At 35.4% G+C, this 18,405-nt stretch overlaps 2 protein-coding genes across 10 annotated transcripts in view; both read left to right on the forward strand.

Annotated features, from left to right (window-relative positions):
• Nucleotides 1–11,497, forward strand: part of CGNL1 (cingulin like 1) — a 50,584-nt gene extending 39,087 nt beyond the window's left edge. For 4 of the 6 annotated variants that reach the window (XM_048955764.1, XM_048955768.1, XM_048955765.1 and 1 more), the window contains exons 13-19: nucleotides 1,073–1,234; nucleotides 1,522–1,611; nucleotides 7,619–7,702; nucleotides 8,571–8,695; nucleotides 9,132–9,240; nucleotides 10,050–10,213; nucleotides 10,789–11,497. In XM_048955764.1, the coding sequence (XP_048811721.1) occupies nucleotides 1,073–1,234; nucleotides 1,522–1,611; nucleotides 7,619–7,702; nucleotides 8,571–8,695; nucleotides 9,132–9,240; nucleotides 10,050–10,213; nucleotides 10,789–10,930 (876 nt within the window). In that variant the 3' untranslated portion in view covers nucleotides 10,931–11,497. Of the gene's footprint in view, nucleotides 1–1,072; nucleotides 1,235–1,521; nucleotides 1,612–7,618; nucleotides 7,703–8,570; nucleotides 8,696–9,131; nucleotides 9,241–9,983; nucleotides 10,214–10,788 lie in introns of those variants that run through there. The other 2 variants (XM_048955769.1, XM_048955770.1) reach the window with 2 other exon arrangements.
• Nucleotides 11,498–11,579: 82 nt separating this feature from the next.
• LOC125698004 (myocardial zonula adherens protein) overlaps nucleotides 11,580–18,405 on the forward strand; it is a 156,285-nt gene continuing 149,459 nt past the window's right edge. For 2 of the 4 annotated variants that reach the window (XM_048955788.1, XM_048955782.1), the window contains exons 1-4: nucleotides 11,585–11,693; nucleotides 14,840–14,961; nucleotides 15,491–15,647; nucleotides 17,053–17,171. In XM_048955788.1, the coding sequence (XP_048811745.1) occupies nucleotides 17,067–17,171 (105 nt within the window). In that variant the 5' untranslated portion in view covers nucleotides 11,585–11,693; nucleotides 14,840–14,961; nucleotides 15,491–15,647; nucleotides 17,053–17,066. Of the gene's footprint in view, nucleotides 11,694–14,839; nucleotides 14,962–15,490; nucleotides 15,648–17,052; nucleotides 17,172–18,405 lie in introns of all 4 variants that reach the window. The other 2 variants (XM_048955784.1, XM_048955787.1) reach the window with 2 other exon arrangements.

An 18,405-nucleotide genomic window follows, 5' to 3' on the forward strand; every position in this document is an offset into this window, starting at 1 on the left:
CAGCCTCTTGCTACTTTCACGTATCATAAAGGTTTTAGACAATTTCCTTGAGTACATGCTCTTTTTAAAGAAGAAAACTTTTCTCCTCAGCTCCTAACTGTAGAGCAAGTAACATGTGGATGTGTTAGCAATTGTGCCGTCAGTATTATGTTGTCATTGTGGTGCTTCATAAAGAATCAAGTACATAATTATTTAAAAGCTGAGATACTGGCAGTCTAAAAGGAAAGGATCAGCACCGCAAAAAAGCCAAAGATATAAGCATTTACAAAATGGTAGAAACTTTGGCTTGCTACAGTTGGATAAAAATAAATACAAATGCAGCTGTGTGTAATTATAATTGTAAAACCTTTAGTTTTAAGCAAATCTTCAGATGTGATACTTTAATCCATGTTTATTTTCTTTGTGCCATCTTGTGGATAAATAAAAAAATTACTGTGAAAAGCATGTAACTTGATGCAATTACATTTATGCTTCCAAAACTGTTGTGATTTTAGTCCTGCTTTTTAAATCATATGTCTTATGTAGGAAATGTGGGCCCCTCACTGCAAGAAAGATATTGAGGCCCTGGAACGTGTTCAAAGAAGGGCAACGAAGCTGGTGAGGGGTCTGGAACACAGGCCATATGAGGAGAGGCTGAAGGAGCTGGGAATGTTCAGCCTGGAGAAGAGGAGGCTCAGGGGAGACCTTATTGCTCTCTATAACTTCCTGAAGGGAGGTTGTAGTGAGCTGGGGGTCGGCCTCTTCTCTCGTGTCATTAGGGATAGGACCAGGGGGAATGGTTTCAAGCTACGCCAGGGGAAATTCAGGCTGGACATGAGGAAGTATTACTTTTCAGAAAGGGTGGTCAGGCACTGGAATGGACTGCCCAGGGAGGTGGTGGAATCACCGAGCCTGGGGGTGTTCAAGGAAAGACTGGATGTTGCGTTGAGGGACATGGTTTAGTAGGAGCTATTGGGAATAGGTGAACGGTTGGACTGGGTGATCTTTTAGGTCTTTTCCAACCTTAGTGATTCTATGATTCTATGATTCTAAAAGTAAAATAAAATGTATTATCGTAATCTTTTTGTTTCAGATGCGTCTCCTGGAAGAAAACTTGAGGGACCACCAGAGAGCTCAAGATGAAGCAATAACAAAAACTCAGTTGTTAGAACAGACTGTGAAGGGTTTGGAGTATGAACTGGAAGCCAAAAACCACCTGAAAGATGACCGAGCAAGACAAATCAAATTAATGGAGGTAAAAGTTTATTAGAGTTTATTAAAATAATACTTTTATTTCATATGAATATATGAGGGAACAAAATAACTTTGTTGTTGAAAATTTGTAAAATATTATTCATCAAGTATATGTGTTAGTTTTTTCCCAGAGACATTTTCCCTTTTCAAGCCCATTCTTTCAAACAGTTTGAGTCCTTGAAGTTTAAGGAGGAATGGCTGGGTAGCAATCCCAAAAAGGATGAAAGGATGGGAAAACAGTGTGCTGAAAATAGGTTTTTTTGCTTTTTTTTCTTTTGTTCCATTTAGGATAAATTATCTCACCTGGAACTTGAGCTTGATGAAGAAAAGAATAATTCGGATTTGTTGTCTGAGAGGATCAGTAGATGCAGAGAACAGGTATTCAGAGAACTTTATTTTGTTGAAGGTTTATAACCATGATTGAACATACTCCTCCAAATCACCAGACTATTTTTTTCCTGTTTTTATAACTGGTAAAAAAGAAACATAATTGAGTTACTAATTGCCCAGGATTATCTGCAAAAGTTATTTCATATTGCAGACAGAACTCAAACTTTCCTCATTTCTGTTCTTGTAAATATTCATTTTCTGTACGTTCCTAGAGAAGGTAGCCTTTTACCCACAAAATTTTTGGAATAGAGGCCAGTTAGAGATATCATTTAGAGCACTGTAAAATAGAAGGAAAAAATGTAAATTGATCCTCACAATTCTTGAAGTTTGAAACTTTAGAGCTTGAAAAAAATTATTTGGATTTCTAGTGAATGTAGGTATAAAATGTGACTAATATGTGGAATTCTGATCCATACCCTGGCAACACACACATATGATTGTATATTCTGTTAATCTCATACGCTAGTTTCAAAAGAGTAATTGCAGTAATGAAGTAGGCCATCATAAGAGAATCCTGATTGCAAAGAAGTCAGAGCTTTGGAAGTTAATTAGTGAAGTTAGCTGAACTGAAGATGCTGGCCAGTTTCAGCAGAGAAGCAGCTTTATTTTAATCCCAAGTGTTAAAACTGATTAAGGTATGCTGAAGAAAAGATGGGTAACAAAAAGTTTGTCCACATAAAAACATCAGTCGTTAGTTTGAGAAATGTTAGGTCAATAAATAAAGTACCCAAAAAGAGAGGAGAAAGGATTTATTAACATAGTTACATCTCATGGGGCAGAAAACTTAAAGATGCTGTAAGATTTGCCAAGGTAACTTCAAACAAATGATAAAAAGGTTCTTGACTGTCTGAAAAGAAGTTGTGACAATTGTATGTTTAACTATAAATCAATATAAAAAGTAATCCAGATACTCTCCCTGAGATTAATGAGTATTTTGCCCGTGTGTTTATTAAGGTCAGTGGGTGGGGGGAGGTGGAATGAGCTGACAGAAATGCGGCCATTGAGCAGGATATCACCAAGTCTAAGAAGATTTAGAAGTTCATTATTCTGAAAAAAAGACCTTAATAATAACATTCGAGATTTCTGAATGATATAACATGAAATTATAGGTCCTGTAACAAAGATCTGTAATAAATCAGAAAAACAGAGAGTACTTCCTGAGGACTGAAAAAGTAACTAGAGCATCCGCAAGTCCAGTAGTCAGTAGTATGCAAGTTTTTGTGTAGTTCACAGGAAGGAATTTGTTCTTGTGGTTGTCTTAGAGTGTCAAGGTATAGAAAAATGTTCTCTGCCTTAGTTTTACGTTCTGAAAAATATGGAACTGATTCATGATTCATTACAGCTTGTCTACTAGTATAGTTTTATGTTAAGCATCAAATCTCATTAGCAATTTCCTAGAAGTCTGGGAAACAGTTTACTCTGAGATATACAACTCATGATTTTCTGCTCTAATTTTTCTCTATGAAACAGATTTGCTGACATTCTTTAGAATATATTTAATTTCAGAGGGAAAATAAAAAATAAAATCATTTGTCTTAGTTTCAATTGGGATTAGATTGTTTTCTTCAGAGTGTCTGGTATGATACAATGTTTTGGTTCTAGGAGAAAAACAATCTTGATAACACATGAATGTTTATAGTTGCTGCTAAGCAGTTTGGTACAGAACTGAGGCCATTCTCTGTGAAGGGCCCAAGGAGATGGGAGGGAACAGAATTAGGACTGTCTTAAACTGGCCAAAAGGATGTGCCGTACTACATGGCATCATACAGAAGGAGTTTTGAAGGGGATGGGTGTTTGTCTTTCTCTCTTCCACTGCTCAGGGGGCCAGCTGAACATTGGTTGGGAGGGGTGGTGAGCAATTGCTTGTGTGTCACTTGTTATATACATTTATATATATGTCTTTGTCATAATTATTATCCTTTTCCTTTATCTTAGTACATTGTTTTATCTCAACCTACAACTTCTACTGATTTTTTTTTTTTTTTTTTTTTTTTTTTTTTTTTTTTTCTTCTCTCCCCCATCCCACTCGGAAGGTGGGAGGAGTGAGTGGCTGTGTGGTGCTTAGCCCTGTGCTAGGTGAAACCACAGCATGATTTTAAATAAATGTGCTAGAGTTTGGCTTCCAATGCATGCATCCTCAAAACATCAAGGCTCCAGTGCTACTACTTGGGACTCAAGTTACTGGGATTCTGTTTGATTGTGGTATAGTCTTTTGCTGTTACTTTATTGATGTTCCGCAGACTCTCAATGAGTGAGGGACTGAAACAGAATTTGAAGGACCCATAATAATGTGAGGTCATGCTATTGTTAAAGTGGGAAGCCTTTAGTGCTGGAGTCTATGCCTGTGTTATAAGCCTGGATTAAAAACAAATTTACTGGTAGCTGCACAAGTGAGTACTATAGTAACTTAATATGCTAGCTAAATAGAAACCTAAAATATAGATGGGTGACAAGAAAAGGAAAAAAAAAAAAAAAGTTACATAAACAACAGCAACACAGTTTATTTTGAGGTCTGAAGTTTCTCATTTCATGCATGAGTTACAGAATTTGCTTCGTTTTGTTTTTATGCTAGAATGACTAAATGGCTAAATTACTAAAGGGTATTTCAGGGTCCGCTAAGCGTTTATAATGACATGAGAAATGATAATGGATTTGTTTTGGTAATATCTGTGTTTCTGTAATTTTTTGTTATTATTTTAGATGTGTTATTTTAATATATTGATATAGAAGTATAATATTCAAATTACTAGTGAAACCACATTGAAATTACTACTTATATTTTACATGAATTACATGCATTTTATATTTGATAATCATTGGCAAGACTCATGGTTCACATTTCATTTACTGTGAAATGTTATTCCCTTTTAAATATCCTTTTCAATTTGTTAATGGTAGCATGAGACATTCTCATCTTCCCTAACTCGTTCTCAAGAAATACTGTGACAATATGGAAATTTTCAATTTTTGCTGGCTTTCTATCTAAAAAAATTCTGTGCTTCACTTAGTGAAATTCATCTACTCTGAGTTCATCATACTGTCTTTCTGCTTTGCCACCTAACCTGAAGCACAAAGAATCTCATTGTTCAGCTCTGCTCTGTTTTAATGTACATGGGTAGGAAAGCGCTTGTGAGAAAGAAGTGGTTTCCACCTCTGCAAATGAGTTTTACTAAAAATTCTCTGCAGTGAATGACAGTCACTTTGCATACTTCTGCACAGATTTAGCTTGAAGGTGAACTTTGGAATAACTTTATTCCTCTATAGTGATACTTGTGATTCACTAATTCCTATTTCCTGCTCCAATAGACTTGCTCAATTATCCCCAAAAGAGACAGAGAAGTCCTTAGCTTTGTTTATTTTTCAGTAAAGGGAGAGTCCATGGAGGCAGCTCCCCTGTAGCGGCTCTCACAGTATCAGGGGCAGAGCACCCTTTTATCTTAACTTCAGCAGCACACTGTCCTTCCTCCTTTCTTCACTGGCTGAAGTACTCAGAGATTGCAGACTTCCTTGTCCACCTAATATATGTTCTCCTTTGTGTGCGACTTCTATCATATGTAGCATGTACAGTTAACCCCAACTTTATGCTGCCAGGGGAGAGAAGTGAATATTAATTACTCTATTAAGCCTGCTCAGCAAGTCTGAAGTTCGTCAGTTCATGTTGTCAGTCTACCTTTGTAGCTTCTTTGGGTCTCAACTGGTTGCTCTTTCTGATAAATCTTATTTAGTGAGAGTTTCAATTGGTTTCTCTTTCCGATAAGCCTTATTTGGTGAGAGTGCAGTTATTCAAGTGGAGAAGAATTTGCAAGCCTTTAAAAAATCTGCAAGGATGTTGAACACCTGGTTTGCAAGCCCCCTTTCTCTCACTAGAGTATAAAAAGGACAGCAAGAGGCAGAGACAAAAAGAGGCAGTAAAGTTCTTATCCTTGTAAAAGTTCTTATCCTTAATTGCACAACTATTTCATGTTTTTGTTTGTTTCTTTGCATACATACCACTCTAATTACCAAAGAACCCATGGGAAAGTGGACAGACAAAACCAACAAACAAATAAAAACTAGCCCATATCCAGAGCTTGTGCTGAAACTGCTAAATCACTATAAAGCTGAAATACCAATTACTCCTTAGCTGTCACAGTTTCCCAAAAATCAGAATTCTTTTAAGTTTATTCATTACATTTGAAAAGTGTAGAATATGTATGTATATGTATACACACGTGTATGTGCTAAAATACATATATACACATGCCTGTGTACACATGTATGTATGCGCATGTACCTCACATATGTATACACGTGTATACTTACGCATGGAAAAATCAGTAATGTCTATATGGAAAAAAGGTCTAATGGGAGTGATTACTTTGAAGTGTGTGTGTATGTGCATGTACAAAAAATAGAACCACTGATGTAAAAGACAACTGCACATATTCATTAAAACTTTGAGAACACGTTTGTGCTCTCTCCCAGAAGAGAAAAGCTGGATTGTATTGACATAACTCATAGAGGCTGAGGCTCATTTGAAATCCTTCAAACTAAAGGGGCTTATGTCATCTGAAGGTTACTTGGTCCAGTAGTTGCCACCTTAAAGATATTTCCATACAGCACAGGAGAGAAAAGATTTAAGTAATCTCTCATTAAATAACTTCAGTAATTTTTAATTAGTGTATTTAAAGAAAAAAAGAAGCCAGTGTTTGAAAGCTTCTGTGCAACAAGCACAGCTTTAAGGAAATTAATCAGCAGAGCACAGCCATTTGCTAACGTTTGTAGTCCAGTAACTGGTATGACCTTAGTTTTCAGGAATACATCCTACTGTTCTGAAAAGATTCTGTGACATAACATATGCAACTGCATGCATTACCATCACTGTTCGTATTCATCTATTGCTTTGAAAGCTGTAGAAACAAACGACTTTTTTTAAACACGATTAACTGAAAATACAGCTTTTAATATTGTAGTGTGGTTTAAAAAAAAAAAAAAGCCTAGGTAGTGTTTTGTGTACTCTGTTTAACTTCACATTTTCAGTGTTACTGTGCTTTTTTTTTTAGCGCAAGAATTTGAAATAGCTTTGACAGACATTTAGTGGGATAAATCTGAAACTTAGAGCTGTACAGCTGATAGTGTGTTTCTGCAAGTTAATACATAACTGTTGTAAAGCAGGATAGAAAACTAGAAGCTGTCAGAGAGTTCAGAGTTTCTCTCTGATCCTCAGGATATTTTTTTCAGTCAAGTAGTAAGATAAAGCAAACAAGTGTATTCTTATGTTGATTCTATATGGAGCAGTTAGTTTTTCAGCATTTTACATATGGAGAATACAGTTTCCTTGTGGTTATTGAATGTGCAACTGAAATTTTAAAAGAAATTGTTACGGAAGTGCTTTTTAAAACAAACAGAAGTTAACCTCTAGATCCAGAAGTCACTACCCTCCTGCTGTATGTAAGACATAAAAGGAGGGAAAGATGTTCACATGCAGTATACGTCAAGACTTGTTGAAAAAGATCTTTTTTTTTTTCACAAGTATAAAAAAACTGTAGCAGTCTTTAGGGTTTCTCTGTAGATGCCATTTTTATGTGCTTTAGTAAGGTCAAACTTTAAAGTAAACTATCCAGCAGCTTAAAGGTAGGGTGCTTGTCAGATTTAGGTATGAGGAAAATGATAGAAGGTGTTTGAAGACTGATGTGACACTCTGGAATTCAGCTATTTATCACATGACATATCTCTAGTGTGATATTTTAAGAGTTTAATGCCCTGCTACAGAATAAATGTATGTATCTATCTCGAAAGAGAACATTTTGTACGAGATTGTAATTGTAAACTTCATTTGAAATTAGGCATATGTCTTGAGTTCTAAGAGAGCAAATTTTTTCTCATTTTGTAGAAGTACGTACTTTATTTATGCACATGTATATATGTATATACACATGTATATATATCTATGTGCACAATATCATACAGACATATAAATCAAATTTTTAATAAAATTTCTGTCTTTCTTCAATAGATTGAACAAATGAGAACAGAACTACTTCAGGAAAGAGCTACAAAGCAAGATTTGGAATGTGACAAGATTTCTCTGGAAAGACAGGTAAATGCAGCTATCATACGATTGTATTGTATTGTAACGAGATAATAGTCCAGGTGACTCTTTATTAGGAAATTCTAGTAAGTCTTTAAGGAATTCAGTATTCAGTAGCTATCTCTATCCCACCAGAATGCACTGCTGGAAGTTTGTGTTACTAAAAACAGATTATGAACTATGAGCATCTTAATATTGATACTCAGAAGAAAATACTATGATATTATAATATACTGTAATTCTTATATTATAATCAAGTAAATCCTTTGACTGCTTTTGGAGGAGCTTTCCTTCAAAGTCTTCGACTGTACTAAAGGAACACTGTTGATCTTGTTCATTGTTTTAAGCAATTACAACTGTGAGTACGTTTAAAGATACTCTTAAAGGTATCTTTTTAAAGGTACTCTTAAAGACAAGAGCTAACAAGTGAAAAAGTAACATCTTCAAGAAAAGATACAGATTTGACAAGAAACCTGCTCTTTGTCTGGGAGGGAATACAGTTCATATGTTTCAATGGCTGTGACAGAAAGTATATTAACATTATTTTCTAGCTTTTAGCAGTGTGTTTAGTCTGCAGCTCAGCAGTCTTCAGAAGGAAGATACTCATAGCCCCTGCTGAAATAGAAAGGAAAGATATCTTCATAGTCTTACAGACAGTCTCAAGAACAGAATACAGACTGTAATGGGGATTTAGAGAATATGTTTATATGAGATGCCAAACCTGGTGGTTTTAGTTCTGTGAAAGTTAATGCTTTTTTGATTAATTGTATGAGAAGAAAGAATGCCACCTAGTGGTATACTTCATGTATCCAATTTATATTGTCTTAAGGTTGTTTTTGTTAATATGGGCATGTAAATCATGTGTGTCCAAATATAGAACAAGGACTTAAGGAGTCGAATCCTTCACCTGGAAGGTTCTTATCGATCAAGTAAAGAAGGACTTGTTGCTCAAATGGAAGCAAGGATCACGGAGCTAGAAGAACGACTTGAAAATGAAGAGAGGTAAAGCTAGTTAGCTAAGATTATAACAGATGTGTTTATATATGTCCTCTTGCTTATATTGAATATCTAATATAACAACTTCGTTCTTTATTATTTTCTTTCACAAGCACTGATTAAAGTACTTGCTGTTATATGTAAGTGTTGCAGGTTTGATTTTGAACTAAATCATATAGGAAATTGCCTTATGTGTTTAAAACTGAGCACAATGCTAACATAGTTACATATGTCATTATTTTAGCAATGTCTAATATCAGTAACAGGCTTAGAAATACTAGCTGTAGTTGAACATTGCAGTTTTCATGTTCTCTTCATTGTTTAAGCTTGAAGGAAACATTTATATAAATATAAAAAAAGCAGTTACAAGTATTTATTTAACTCTAAAATATTGCTATGGAATTCCTTTTCTTACAGGCTTGTCCTATGTTTGTTTTTCCAGGGATAGGGCTAATTTCCAACTAAGTAACCGCAGACTTGAGAGAAAAGTGAAGGAGTTAATGTTGCAAGTAGATGATGAACATCTCTCATTGACTGACCAGAAGGATCAGGTAGAGGAAAAAACTAATGTACTAGTAGTATTATTATCAAATATTTACATGAATCATCACATGTATGAAACATTTCTAAGGAATGTAAGTAGGTTCTAATTACTTGGTTCTTCATGAAGTCCCGTTTAATGAGATTTGCCGTTCCCATTGTCATCGTGTTCCTTTCTTTGATAGTAAATTAGTATCAGTTTCTAAACTTAAGAAAATGAAACACTCGTAGCAGCAATGCTGTGATTACAAAATAAAGCAAATAGTCAGAATATGATCTATATATGATTTAATACACCAAGAATAGCATATTCTATCTTGTAAAATTTTATTTGAAGAAGCTACTTATTGTTAAGGCAAGTTAAAGCATATATTGATATTCTCATAGCAATGTATTCAGTGCCATTTTTGTGGTCTTCATTGATTCCTTGCTTAAAACATGTTTTATTTCAGTACGTGGGTCAATTAGTGCCTAAAGAGTGAACAGTGACTTTAAAAATTCAGATGTCTATCATAGGAACAAATTCTTTTGGGTTAAGCAAAAAAAGCCTAATGTGTTTTATAGTATCTGTCAGGTAAAGTTGCTTAACATCATGCTGTCTTACTCTATCAAAGGTACGTTGTTTGTTTGTTTTCCTTAAAAAAATTATCTTCTCTTTTGTCAAAGTTTAATGCTAGCTTTTGAATATTTGTGAAGCATAGTATTACAGTGTCATTACGCTGGCAAAGTTGTGTCTTTATTCTCCCTCTCATAGATGCTGGAAGAATAAAGTTCCTTTATTAAAATAGTCCTCTAATCAGCTGACATGTAAATATTTCAGTTGAGTTTGCGTTTGAAAGCAATGAAGCGTCAAGTTGAAGAAGCAGAGGAAGAAATAGACAGACTGGAAAGTGCTAAAAAGAAACTTCAGAGAGACCTAGAAGAGCAACTAGATATGAATGAACAATTGCAAGGACAGCTTAATGCTGCAAAAAAGGAATTGAGGTAGGATAATGTGTCAGACCTTACAATTATGTGTCACTTGCCACTCAGTGTTGATTACTTGCTCCGTTAGTCTCTCAGTTGGAGGCTTCCTGTAATAAACCTGAAGTTTTGTCATAAGTATTTGAGAGGCAGAGCTGTGAAACTCTTCATCATTTTCTTCCTCTTTAGATTTTCTTCATCATTTTCTTCAATGCTCTAGGTGCCCAAGTCTATTTTCTATCTAGTGAATAATCACTGAAGCAGGGGATGAAAAATGAAAAGGAGTAGTAGAGCTTGGCACACATGTAATTTGTAGTGATTAAATTTTCTATTTTTCTAAATTTTCTTATGACTGAAACAGCTATCCTGTGTTTAGTTTTCCTCCAACATCACTGAATATTTCAGTGTCAAAGTCCTCATTCTCTTGCATGTTTCTTTTATGTAAGCTGTAGTCTATGATAAACTTCTACTATAAGAGCATGGATATCTGACATTCTTAAAAAATGCAAATGCTATTTATATTACAAGCTTTGCAAAAATATTCTGTATACTAATGTGCCATGTTAATCATACAAGTGTGTGTGTTTTTGTTTCAGTAGACGAAAGAAGTCACCAAGTAAAGTGCTGACTGATTTTGATGATGATGATGACGATGACGAGTTCAGCACGGATGGCGATAGTCTCTGTGAAGCACCTTCAGGAAATAACTTTTCAAAAGATAGTGACACAATAATGTAAAATAAGTATTGGCTCTGTGTTTCCTTGAAAGTACTGGAAGAGTAACTTAAACTATCAAAAACCTGGATATTTTAGAAGCCAAATACCATAAAGGGATGTAAGATCTGGGAATTTGATGTTTCCATCCATACTGTGCCATTTTCTTATTTAGATATCTTCTGCTTATTATAGAAAAGAGAACTGTGTTGTAAAACAGCTATAAAACATGGTTATATATAACTGCTACTGAAAACACAGGGATAACATTTCGCCTTGGAATTGTGATTTTGTTAAAATTCTGTTTAAGTAAAGAGCCATTTGAAAGTAATTCAAGTTCAGTTTGTAGTTAATAAAGCTTTTTCACTAAAATTAAGGAAGACACAGATGATTATTTAATAATTGTAAGTACAGATGAATGATATATAGATTGTAAATATTTTAAAAATCTGATCTTTTATTGACTACTTTAGTACTATTTTGTAAAGTTTTAAGTATTATAAAAATCAGTTTCATATGTAGAATATCTAAATTTATACTAAATATTATACTTGGGTTTTAACTAAAATAAAATACTTTTTTTGCATTACAGAGCAGATTCACACTTCCTGAGCCAGAAAGTACATTCCGATTTTGAAAACAGTTCCAAGTTTTATTATATGTTGTTTAAGATGAAATGTAAATCCTGCCTGTTGACTTTAAAGGGACCATCACATCTGCATGATGAGTGAGGCTTGCCCACAACTTTCTTGCAAATTTTGGTTGGGAAGCTTTGTCTTTGTAGGAGGTAAGGATGAAAATTAAATCAGAGATTACTTAGCATCTTCATTTCCTGAAGTGGACTCCAAACTGCCAGGCACAGCACTGTAGGCCTGCTCGTTTGAGGGCACTTGGACAAGCTCTTCTTAAAGTCTTTGAGGAGTCCTGCTTGTTCCAGTAAAATTTATGGATTAAGTACATGCTTAAATCTGTATATTGTTTGATCCCAGAAAGTTTGGCACCTGGCAGGACATTGTGCCCTTGAAACAAAAGCATGTGATCTAATTATTCTAACCTGTTCTTGAGTATCTATTTGGGATATGCTGCAATGTATGGTCGTGTATGCATATGTTAGCATTTCAGATTAGAGAAGTATCTGCATTTTGAGAAATTCATCTGTTAGACAAACTTTGTGAGAAATTAAACAAACAAACAAACAAACATGCAAATTCTATTTTAAAAGCATTTTCCATTTTATTACTAAAAATATTTTTGTTGTTTAGATTACACAGAGCAGTTTATCACTTTTGCAAATCTAGAATTTCAAGGAAAGGCGCTACTGTATAATTTCGTTAATAAACTATAGCTAACTCCTCTGTGATTATTAGTAGTTGTCCCCATTATATATAGCTGAGTACATCTTCATTGAATGGACCACATACTACGTACTGTAAAAATACTTTAACCTGGAGCTGCTGGGGAGCTTCCATTACTCACATGACACCAGAAGCTGATAGGCTTGGTTAAGGCAAAAGTCCTGACAATGGAGTATCCATTTTCAAGATTATATGACATGAAACTCCTGCCTTGCAGATCACAAACATATTCACACACAGCACATCATTATACATTATAATACATAGCACTCTGTTGTCTTCAACTTGACGTTGATGGTTTCAGAACATGGGAAATAGTATGAACTGCATAGTTGTAACATTCTGTGCCTGAATCTTGTACATCTTTTCAGATAGTTTCGGATTTACATCGTATAATTTCTTTTTGCAGTACCAGTTTCACTGTTTTGTCAACACAGAAACAGCCCATGCTCTAGGAAGATCTGCACTATGCTGTACTATCATCTTACCTGTTCTGACTTATTTTTTGCTTCATTTGCGTGTTTGTATAGGCTTAATTTTAAACAACTGATTCCAATTTTCTGTTCTGCACCTGCACTCTGTCATGATGTATGTAAATAATTATTATTTCAAACCACTGGGAGAAAATCACTTGATATTGCAGCTACCTCCAGTTACACTAAACTGTAAATGTTAAAAATAAACATTTAAATCTTACAGTTCTACTTTGCATTTAGATTGATGTGAGAATTGAACTTCGTATGGAATATGCGTATGTTTAGAATAGAACCAGAAAATAATTATCTGGGAAATAATCATGCTGTAGAAGGGTTTCTGTATTTTCTTCTCTTTGGAGAGCTACTTTCTTTGTAACTTGGTAGGCAGATGGAATATCTAGAAGATTTTTTTTTTTTTTTTTTTTAAACTTCAAATAAATTGGGAGAATGATGCATTGTTAAGGGACTGCTAGTAAGAGAGATCCTGGCTGTTAGGCCCTTGTCCCTCCCTGCCATATCATCATCATCATAACTGTCCTTAAGTGTTTTTTTTTTTTCTTCTTTAGACTTGGAAATGTCATTTTCTCTTGGAAATTCTCAAATAATATAACTAGATACTGAAAAGGCATTTCAAGTCATTCACAAAACAATCTGTCATGATTATGCTCTCAGAATTGGATCACATTGGTAATTTTGGCAAGTTTGTTTACATTTCATTTTCAAGAAAGTCACTGTATAATGTTTTAGAAGTTAAACTTTGACACCTTAGTTCTTAAAACAACTTTTTCTTGTCACATTATTAGTAAAATGCAACTACTGATATCCATTCAGTGACACACATTTTGTGAATGGTAAGTATTTTAGCCATGATGGTAGGGTCTAGATCTTGTTTGCTACAAAAAGCACTGGTAGTAGTTTAAGGAAGTCTTAGTTTAAAGAAGTTTAGTTCATCTCATGGCTGTTTTTGATCAAAACTCATCTTAAATCAGAGTTAAGTTTAGAAAACTTTGACTAGCATTTGCATATAGTTTTTAAATGTACCTCTGAATTTTGCAGGAAGCGAGGCTCTTGGACTGTAAAAGCCATAGGAAAATATGTGAAGAAGTGTGGATTTGAAACAATCAGTTTCAATATTTTTACAAACATCAGAGTTTTTGGTGTATTGGAAAAACACCTGTAGAGACCTTCCATTTTTTTTGATACCATAAAATCTTAGAAACACACAGACCTAAGCCCCATCACTTTTGATACAAGTCATTACCTGATTCCTGGTACAGTGGATTCTTCTGTTTGAGTATAAGTATCTTTGAACATTTTGTCCTCTCTGGAATTAATGGCCTTTAAAACCCTACTGAGATTTCGATCATTTGTATATTGTGATAGAAAACTTGTGTAAAAATGTTTCCTCCCATTGAAATTCTCCTCTATCTAAATATTTGTGTTGCACTCTGACAGAGCCTCTTGCTTTTCTAGACCTGCTTCTGTAGACAGGAGAATACAAGTTAACTTGTACAAGAGTGTTTTGATGTTTTAAATCAATAACATTTAACAAATGCTGCAGGATTCTTCAATGGCAATTACCATACAATGTGGAACATAAATATAAAAGCAAACAAATGAGCAAAATCCTTCTGTCCTACACAAACTCTTCACACAATGTCCAAATAATAAATCGAGGATATTCTTCATGATTTTAATGCCCTTGACTTTGGAAGGTATTGTTTTCATAAAACCATTAAGGTTTTTCAGAGATTATCTCCCTTTTACTTGCAAAGAAGAAGAAAAGGACATTGTCATCTTGTTGTCTCCCGTACTGCTTCCCTATGCCTCACTTGAGGAAATGCTGTACAAAAAGCTATACAAATGCTTTCTTGCATCAACACTGTTGGTTACTTTTTATTGTTCAGTCACTAGGCAGAATTTTGTCCCCTTCAGTTTATTTTCCTGGTGATGAGAATATTACTTTGTGATTAATCTGCCAATTTCTCTGATTTATACTTGTTGGTTTCAATTTCCTTTTGCCTAGTTAATGAGTTAAATAATCTGTTCTTATTTATAACTGATTTTCTAAACTATTTCTTGTGCATTCTTCATTTTTACAGCCCAGCTGTATACTTTGCTGAGTGAGCTACACAGTGCAATAGCTCCAGCTTTTTGGTCTTTTCTGCATCACACAGCATATTTCAGAAATTTAATTTTGATGCTTATTGGAGCTTCCGATCCTGTGAGTGAATCTATGTGTTTCAGCTGCTTAATTTCTACCAACTGCAGTTATCAAATAACACTGCAAAACATTCAAAAGCTTTGCTGAAAGAGCAACATTCCATAAATATTATCAGAGTTTATAACGCAATTTGCTCTTGTTTGCATAAGGGGCTGATTAGGTGTATTCTTAACCTAGTGACCCTACTGTGTTATACTGGGGGAAATCTGATTATTTCAACTTACTCCTGTTATCAAGAAGATGATACAGAGATAAATAGACATGTTTTTAGTAGTATGTGGGGTTTTTTTCTTAAAATTTTAAGAAAAGAAGCACTTAGGAGAATAGAGGGAGTAAAATTCTACAGAAAAGTTCAGGAGTAGTAGTAAATTGCACTTACCTACCTCCATAGAAGTGTGACAGCTGTTTTCAAGTTAGCAAGTGATTACCAGTGAACCTTCTGTGAGGTCAGCAGAGATCGTATGCTTTGTGTAAAAGGAAACATCCAATCTTTTCTCTACTTACAACAACAATTTGCTGTTTCATTCAGATTCTGAAGGTTCATGCCATTAGCAGAAAAACAGACAAGAAAAAAAAAAAGTTAAATTCCAAGCACAGGTGGATGATGAAAATTTAAGCTCTCCAAGTTGCCAGTGGGAAACTGTAAGAACATTTCTATGTGAGCACAGAGAAGGGTCTCAGTACAGGTAACGAGTTTTTTTCCATACTTTCTGTCTATTACTGTTTCTTCAACAGAATAAGCTTTTTGAGCAATGATTTATACATTTGAAAACTATGCTCATTACTATCAAGAAGTTACTTTATGTGTTAACATGCATTCTGGTTAGGATGAAACCTACCAACAGTATAATGTAAAGCAAGGGATAAAATGTAAAAGGAAGATCATTGCAGGATCCATCCATTGCAGGATTCTGGTCTGTTGGATTTTACTGTTCAGCCATCCCTCTTAAAGCCCAATACTGAAAATCACCTAAGCCATCTTAAGCACACAGATACCTAAATGCATATGGCTGTGCAGTGCAGGTAATTTTGTTTTGCAGAAAAATCTTCAGCTCCTTCAAATGTTGAAATACTCAAAATGCCTGCCAGTATTGCTTAATTTGTATGCCTCTCTTTGTCTCCTATCCTTCTTCCAAAAAGAAATAGTGTAATTCTTTGCTTTCTCTTAACTTTGGCTTTTGTTTGAAGATGTGATTACTGCTGTGTTCTTCTGGGAAAGATAAAGAAGGTGTTGCCACTCTTGGAAGTGGAAACAGAGAGGAAACTGTTGGGACTGAGCCTTGCAAAACTGTTTATATCAGAAATGAATGTTACTTTTTTCTAAAAAGCAGTTCCACTCCATGTGATAGTTGAGCTGTTGAGTGAAAGGTCACTTTTCTAGAGCTAACTATTCTCAGCAGCCATTTTTTTTAGGAGGGTGGGGTGGGCTGGGATGGGGAGAGGTAAGAACTTAAAGGAAAAAGGACTCTCTGAATGTACACATTTGTGACTGGAGTGCAAGAGCAAAAGCATACATGTGCACTGAAGGCAGAGGGTTTGGCATACATCTCTGCAAGTGCATTCATTATCAGTTCATTGGGCCCCTGTTTGAAACTATAATCCCGTCTACTTAAAATGGATAAAAGAAATCAAGTGGCTATTGTCATACTGGTTACTGTAAGTCCTTCCTAGTAAAGAGCACCTTCACCAGAGTTCAGGCATTTTCTTGGATACTGTGTGTGTAAAAGCGCTTTTTGATGCAAAGACGTGACAGTTATCTTAATTCATCTTTTAAACGTTTATCAAAAGAAATGCAGAACCATCTAGAAAATACAGAGTGCTCAGCAGTTGAAAGTGAAGCTCTAAAAGCCAGAAGCATTCTGACTTCTAATCCTTTGAGCTGCTGGTTCACCGTTTGACCTCATGTCTCTGTCAACATGCCTAGAAAATGAAGCACAACACTAGACTTCACTGAGAACTTCTTAGTGTGTCTGTGTTGAAGCTTTCCAGAGAAAAATATTAGGAAATAAAGCCAAGAATCTTATTTTTCACAGAAATTGATTTTTTCAGCATATCTGCTTGCTGTGCTGTGTTTCACCCTTTGCTCTGCAGACTCCTATGCTGGAATGTCTTGCAAGCGTGGTGGAGCTGTCTTATCTGTCACACACCTGAGATTGAAGGTCTTTTTGTGCTGGCTGTGCAAGACTCTTTGGAGTGCCTTTGCTGCAGAGGTACAGTCATAAATCTTGATTTCCTTGCTTTAAGGGCAGTTCAAAGTTTGTTTTTCTTTAAACAATAATAAAGTGGTTTACTGTGTTACAGGCAAAATAGTTATGAAAAGTGGGAACGAAAAAATAAATCTGATAGAACTATGTAAAAAACTACTGTAACATCAGCCAACAAAGCAAGGAAACTTCCTGAATCAAGCTATGTTTACTTCAAATACAGCTCACTCTGGCTTGTCATTTCAGTACACATTGTGTGCTAGCCAGCTATTTTAAAGATAAGATCAGATCCACAATTCGGATCAAACTGTCTCTCCCAACTGTGAACTTCTTAAGCATTGCAAAGAGTCACATGGAAGACCATAGTCTGTGTAGTGAGTGCTGTGTCAGTGTTTAAGGATAAGTATTTGTCAGGATGTACATGGGCAGTCGGAGCCAAAAAACGATGATATGAGTAAGGAGTGACTGAACTGAAGGGATACTTCTCTATGGTAAGAGAGGTCTTATGAAAGTCAGGTAAAAAGACATGATCAAAATTTTAATTGCAACTCCATACATTCCATTTGAAAATTCAAGTAATGTGTTTATGTTAACTGAAAATGAATTGCAAACAGACCAAAAAATTGATGATTTTCTCTGCAAACTTAAAACCTATTCTCAAATTCCTTTATCAGAACAGAAAGCAAGGCTGCATTTTTGCTCTTCACAGGGCTGTGGTTAGCCAATGTGTCAAAATCCATAAACTTATTTGCTATAACTTGAGCTGGCTCTGCCCTGTGCCCTGGTTTCAGCCCAAATGGGGTTAATAGTGCACCAATGTTGGGTTGGTGCTGAGAGGCCAGGTAGGGCCATGCCTGGCTTAGCTTTTGCCTGCAAGTAAAGTGAAGACGCAGGCCATGTCTGCATGCTGGTAGTTAAGGCTGTGTTCTGATGCACAGTGGGAGTGACTTTAAGAACCCATCATTCATTGTATTTGAGGAAGATAATGAGCTTTTTCTACTAATGGAACTGCCACTTACAAAGCCTGTTGTTGCAATATGTCTGTATTCACCTGAAGGGGTTTTACTGCAAGGCTTTACAGTGCCGTTGTCAGGATGGCAGATGCTTGTGACACAAGCCTCGGGAGCTTGTATATGAACTGCAGCTTCTATGGATGTCAATGTGCCATCAAATGAATGACATTAGCAGTTGTATCTAAAGGATAATGTAGGTGCAGGAGGGAAGTGAGCATCAGTGAGGC

This window comes from Lagopus muta, chromosome 10 (genome assembly GCF_023343835.1).
Source record: "Lagopus muta isolate bLagMut1 chromosome 10, bLagMut1 primary, whole genome shotgun sequence".
Taxonomy (NCBI): domain Eukaryota; kingdom Metazoa; phylum Chordata; class Aves; order Galliformes; family Phasianidae; genus Lagopus; species Lagopus muta.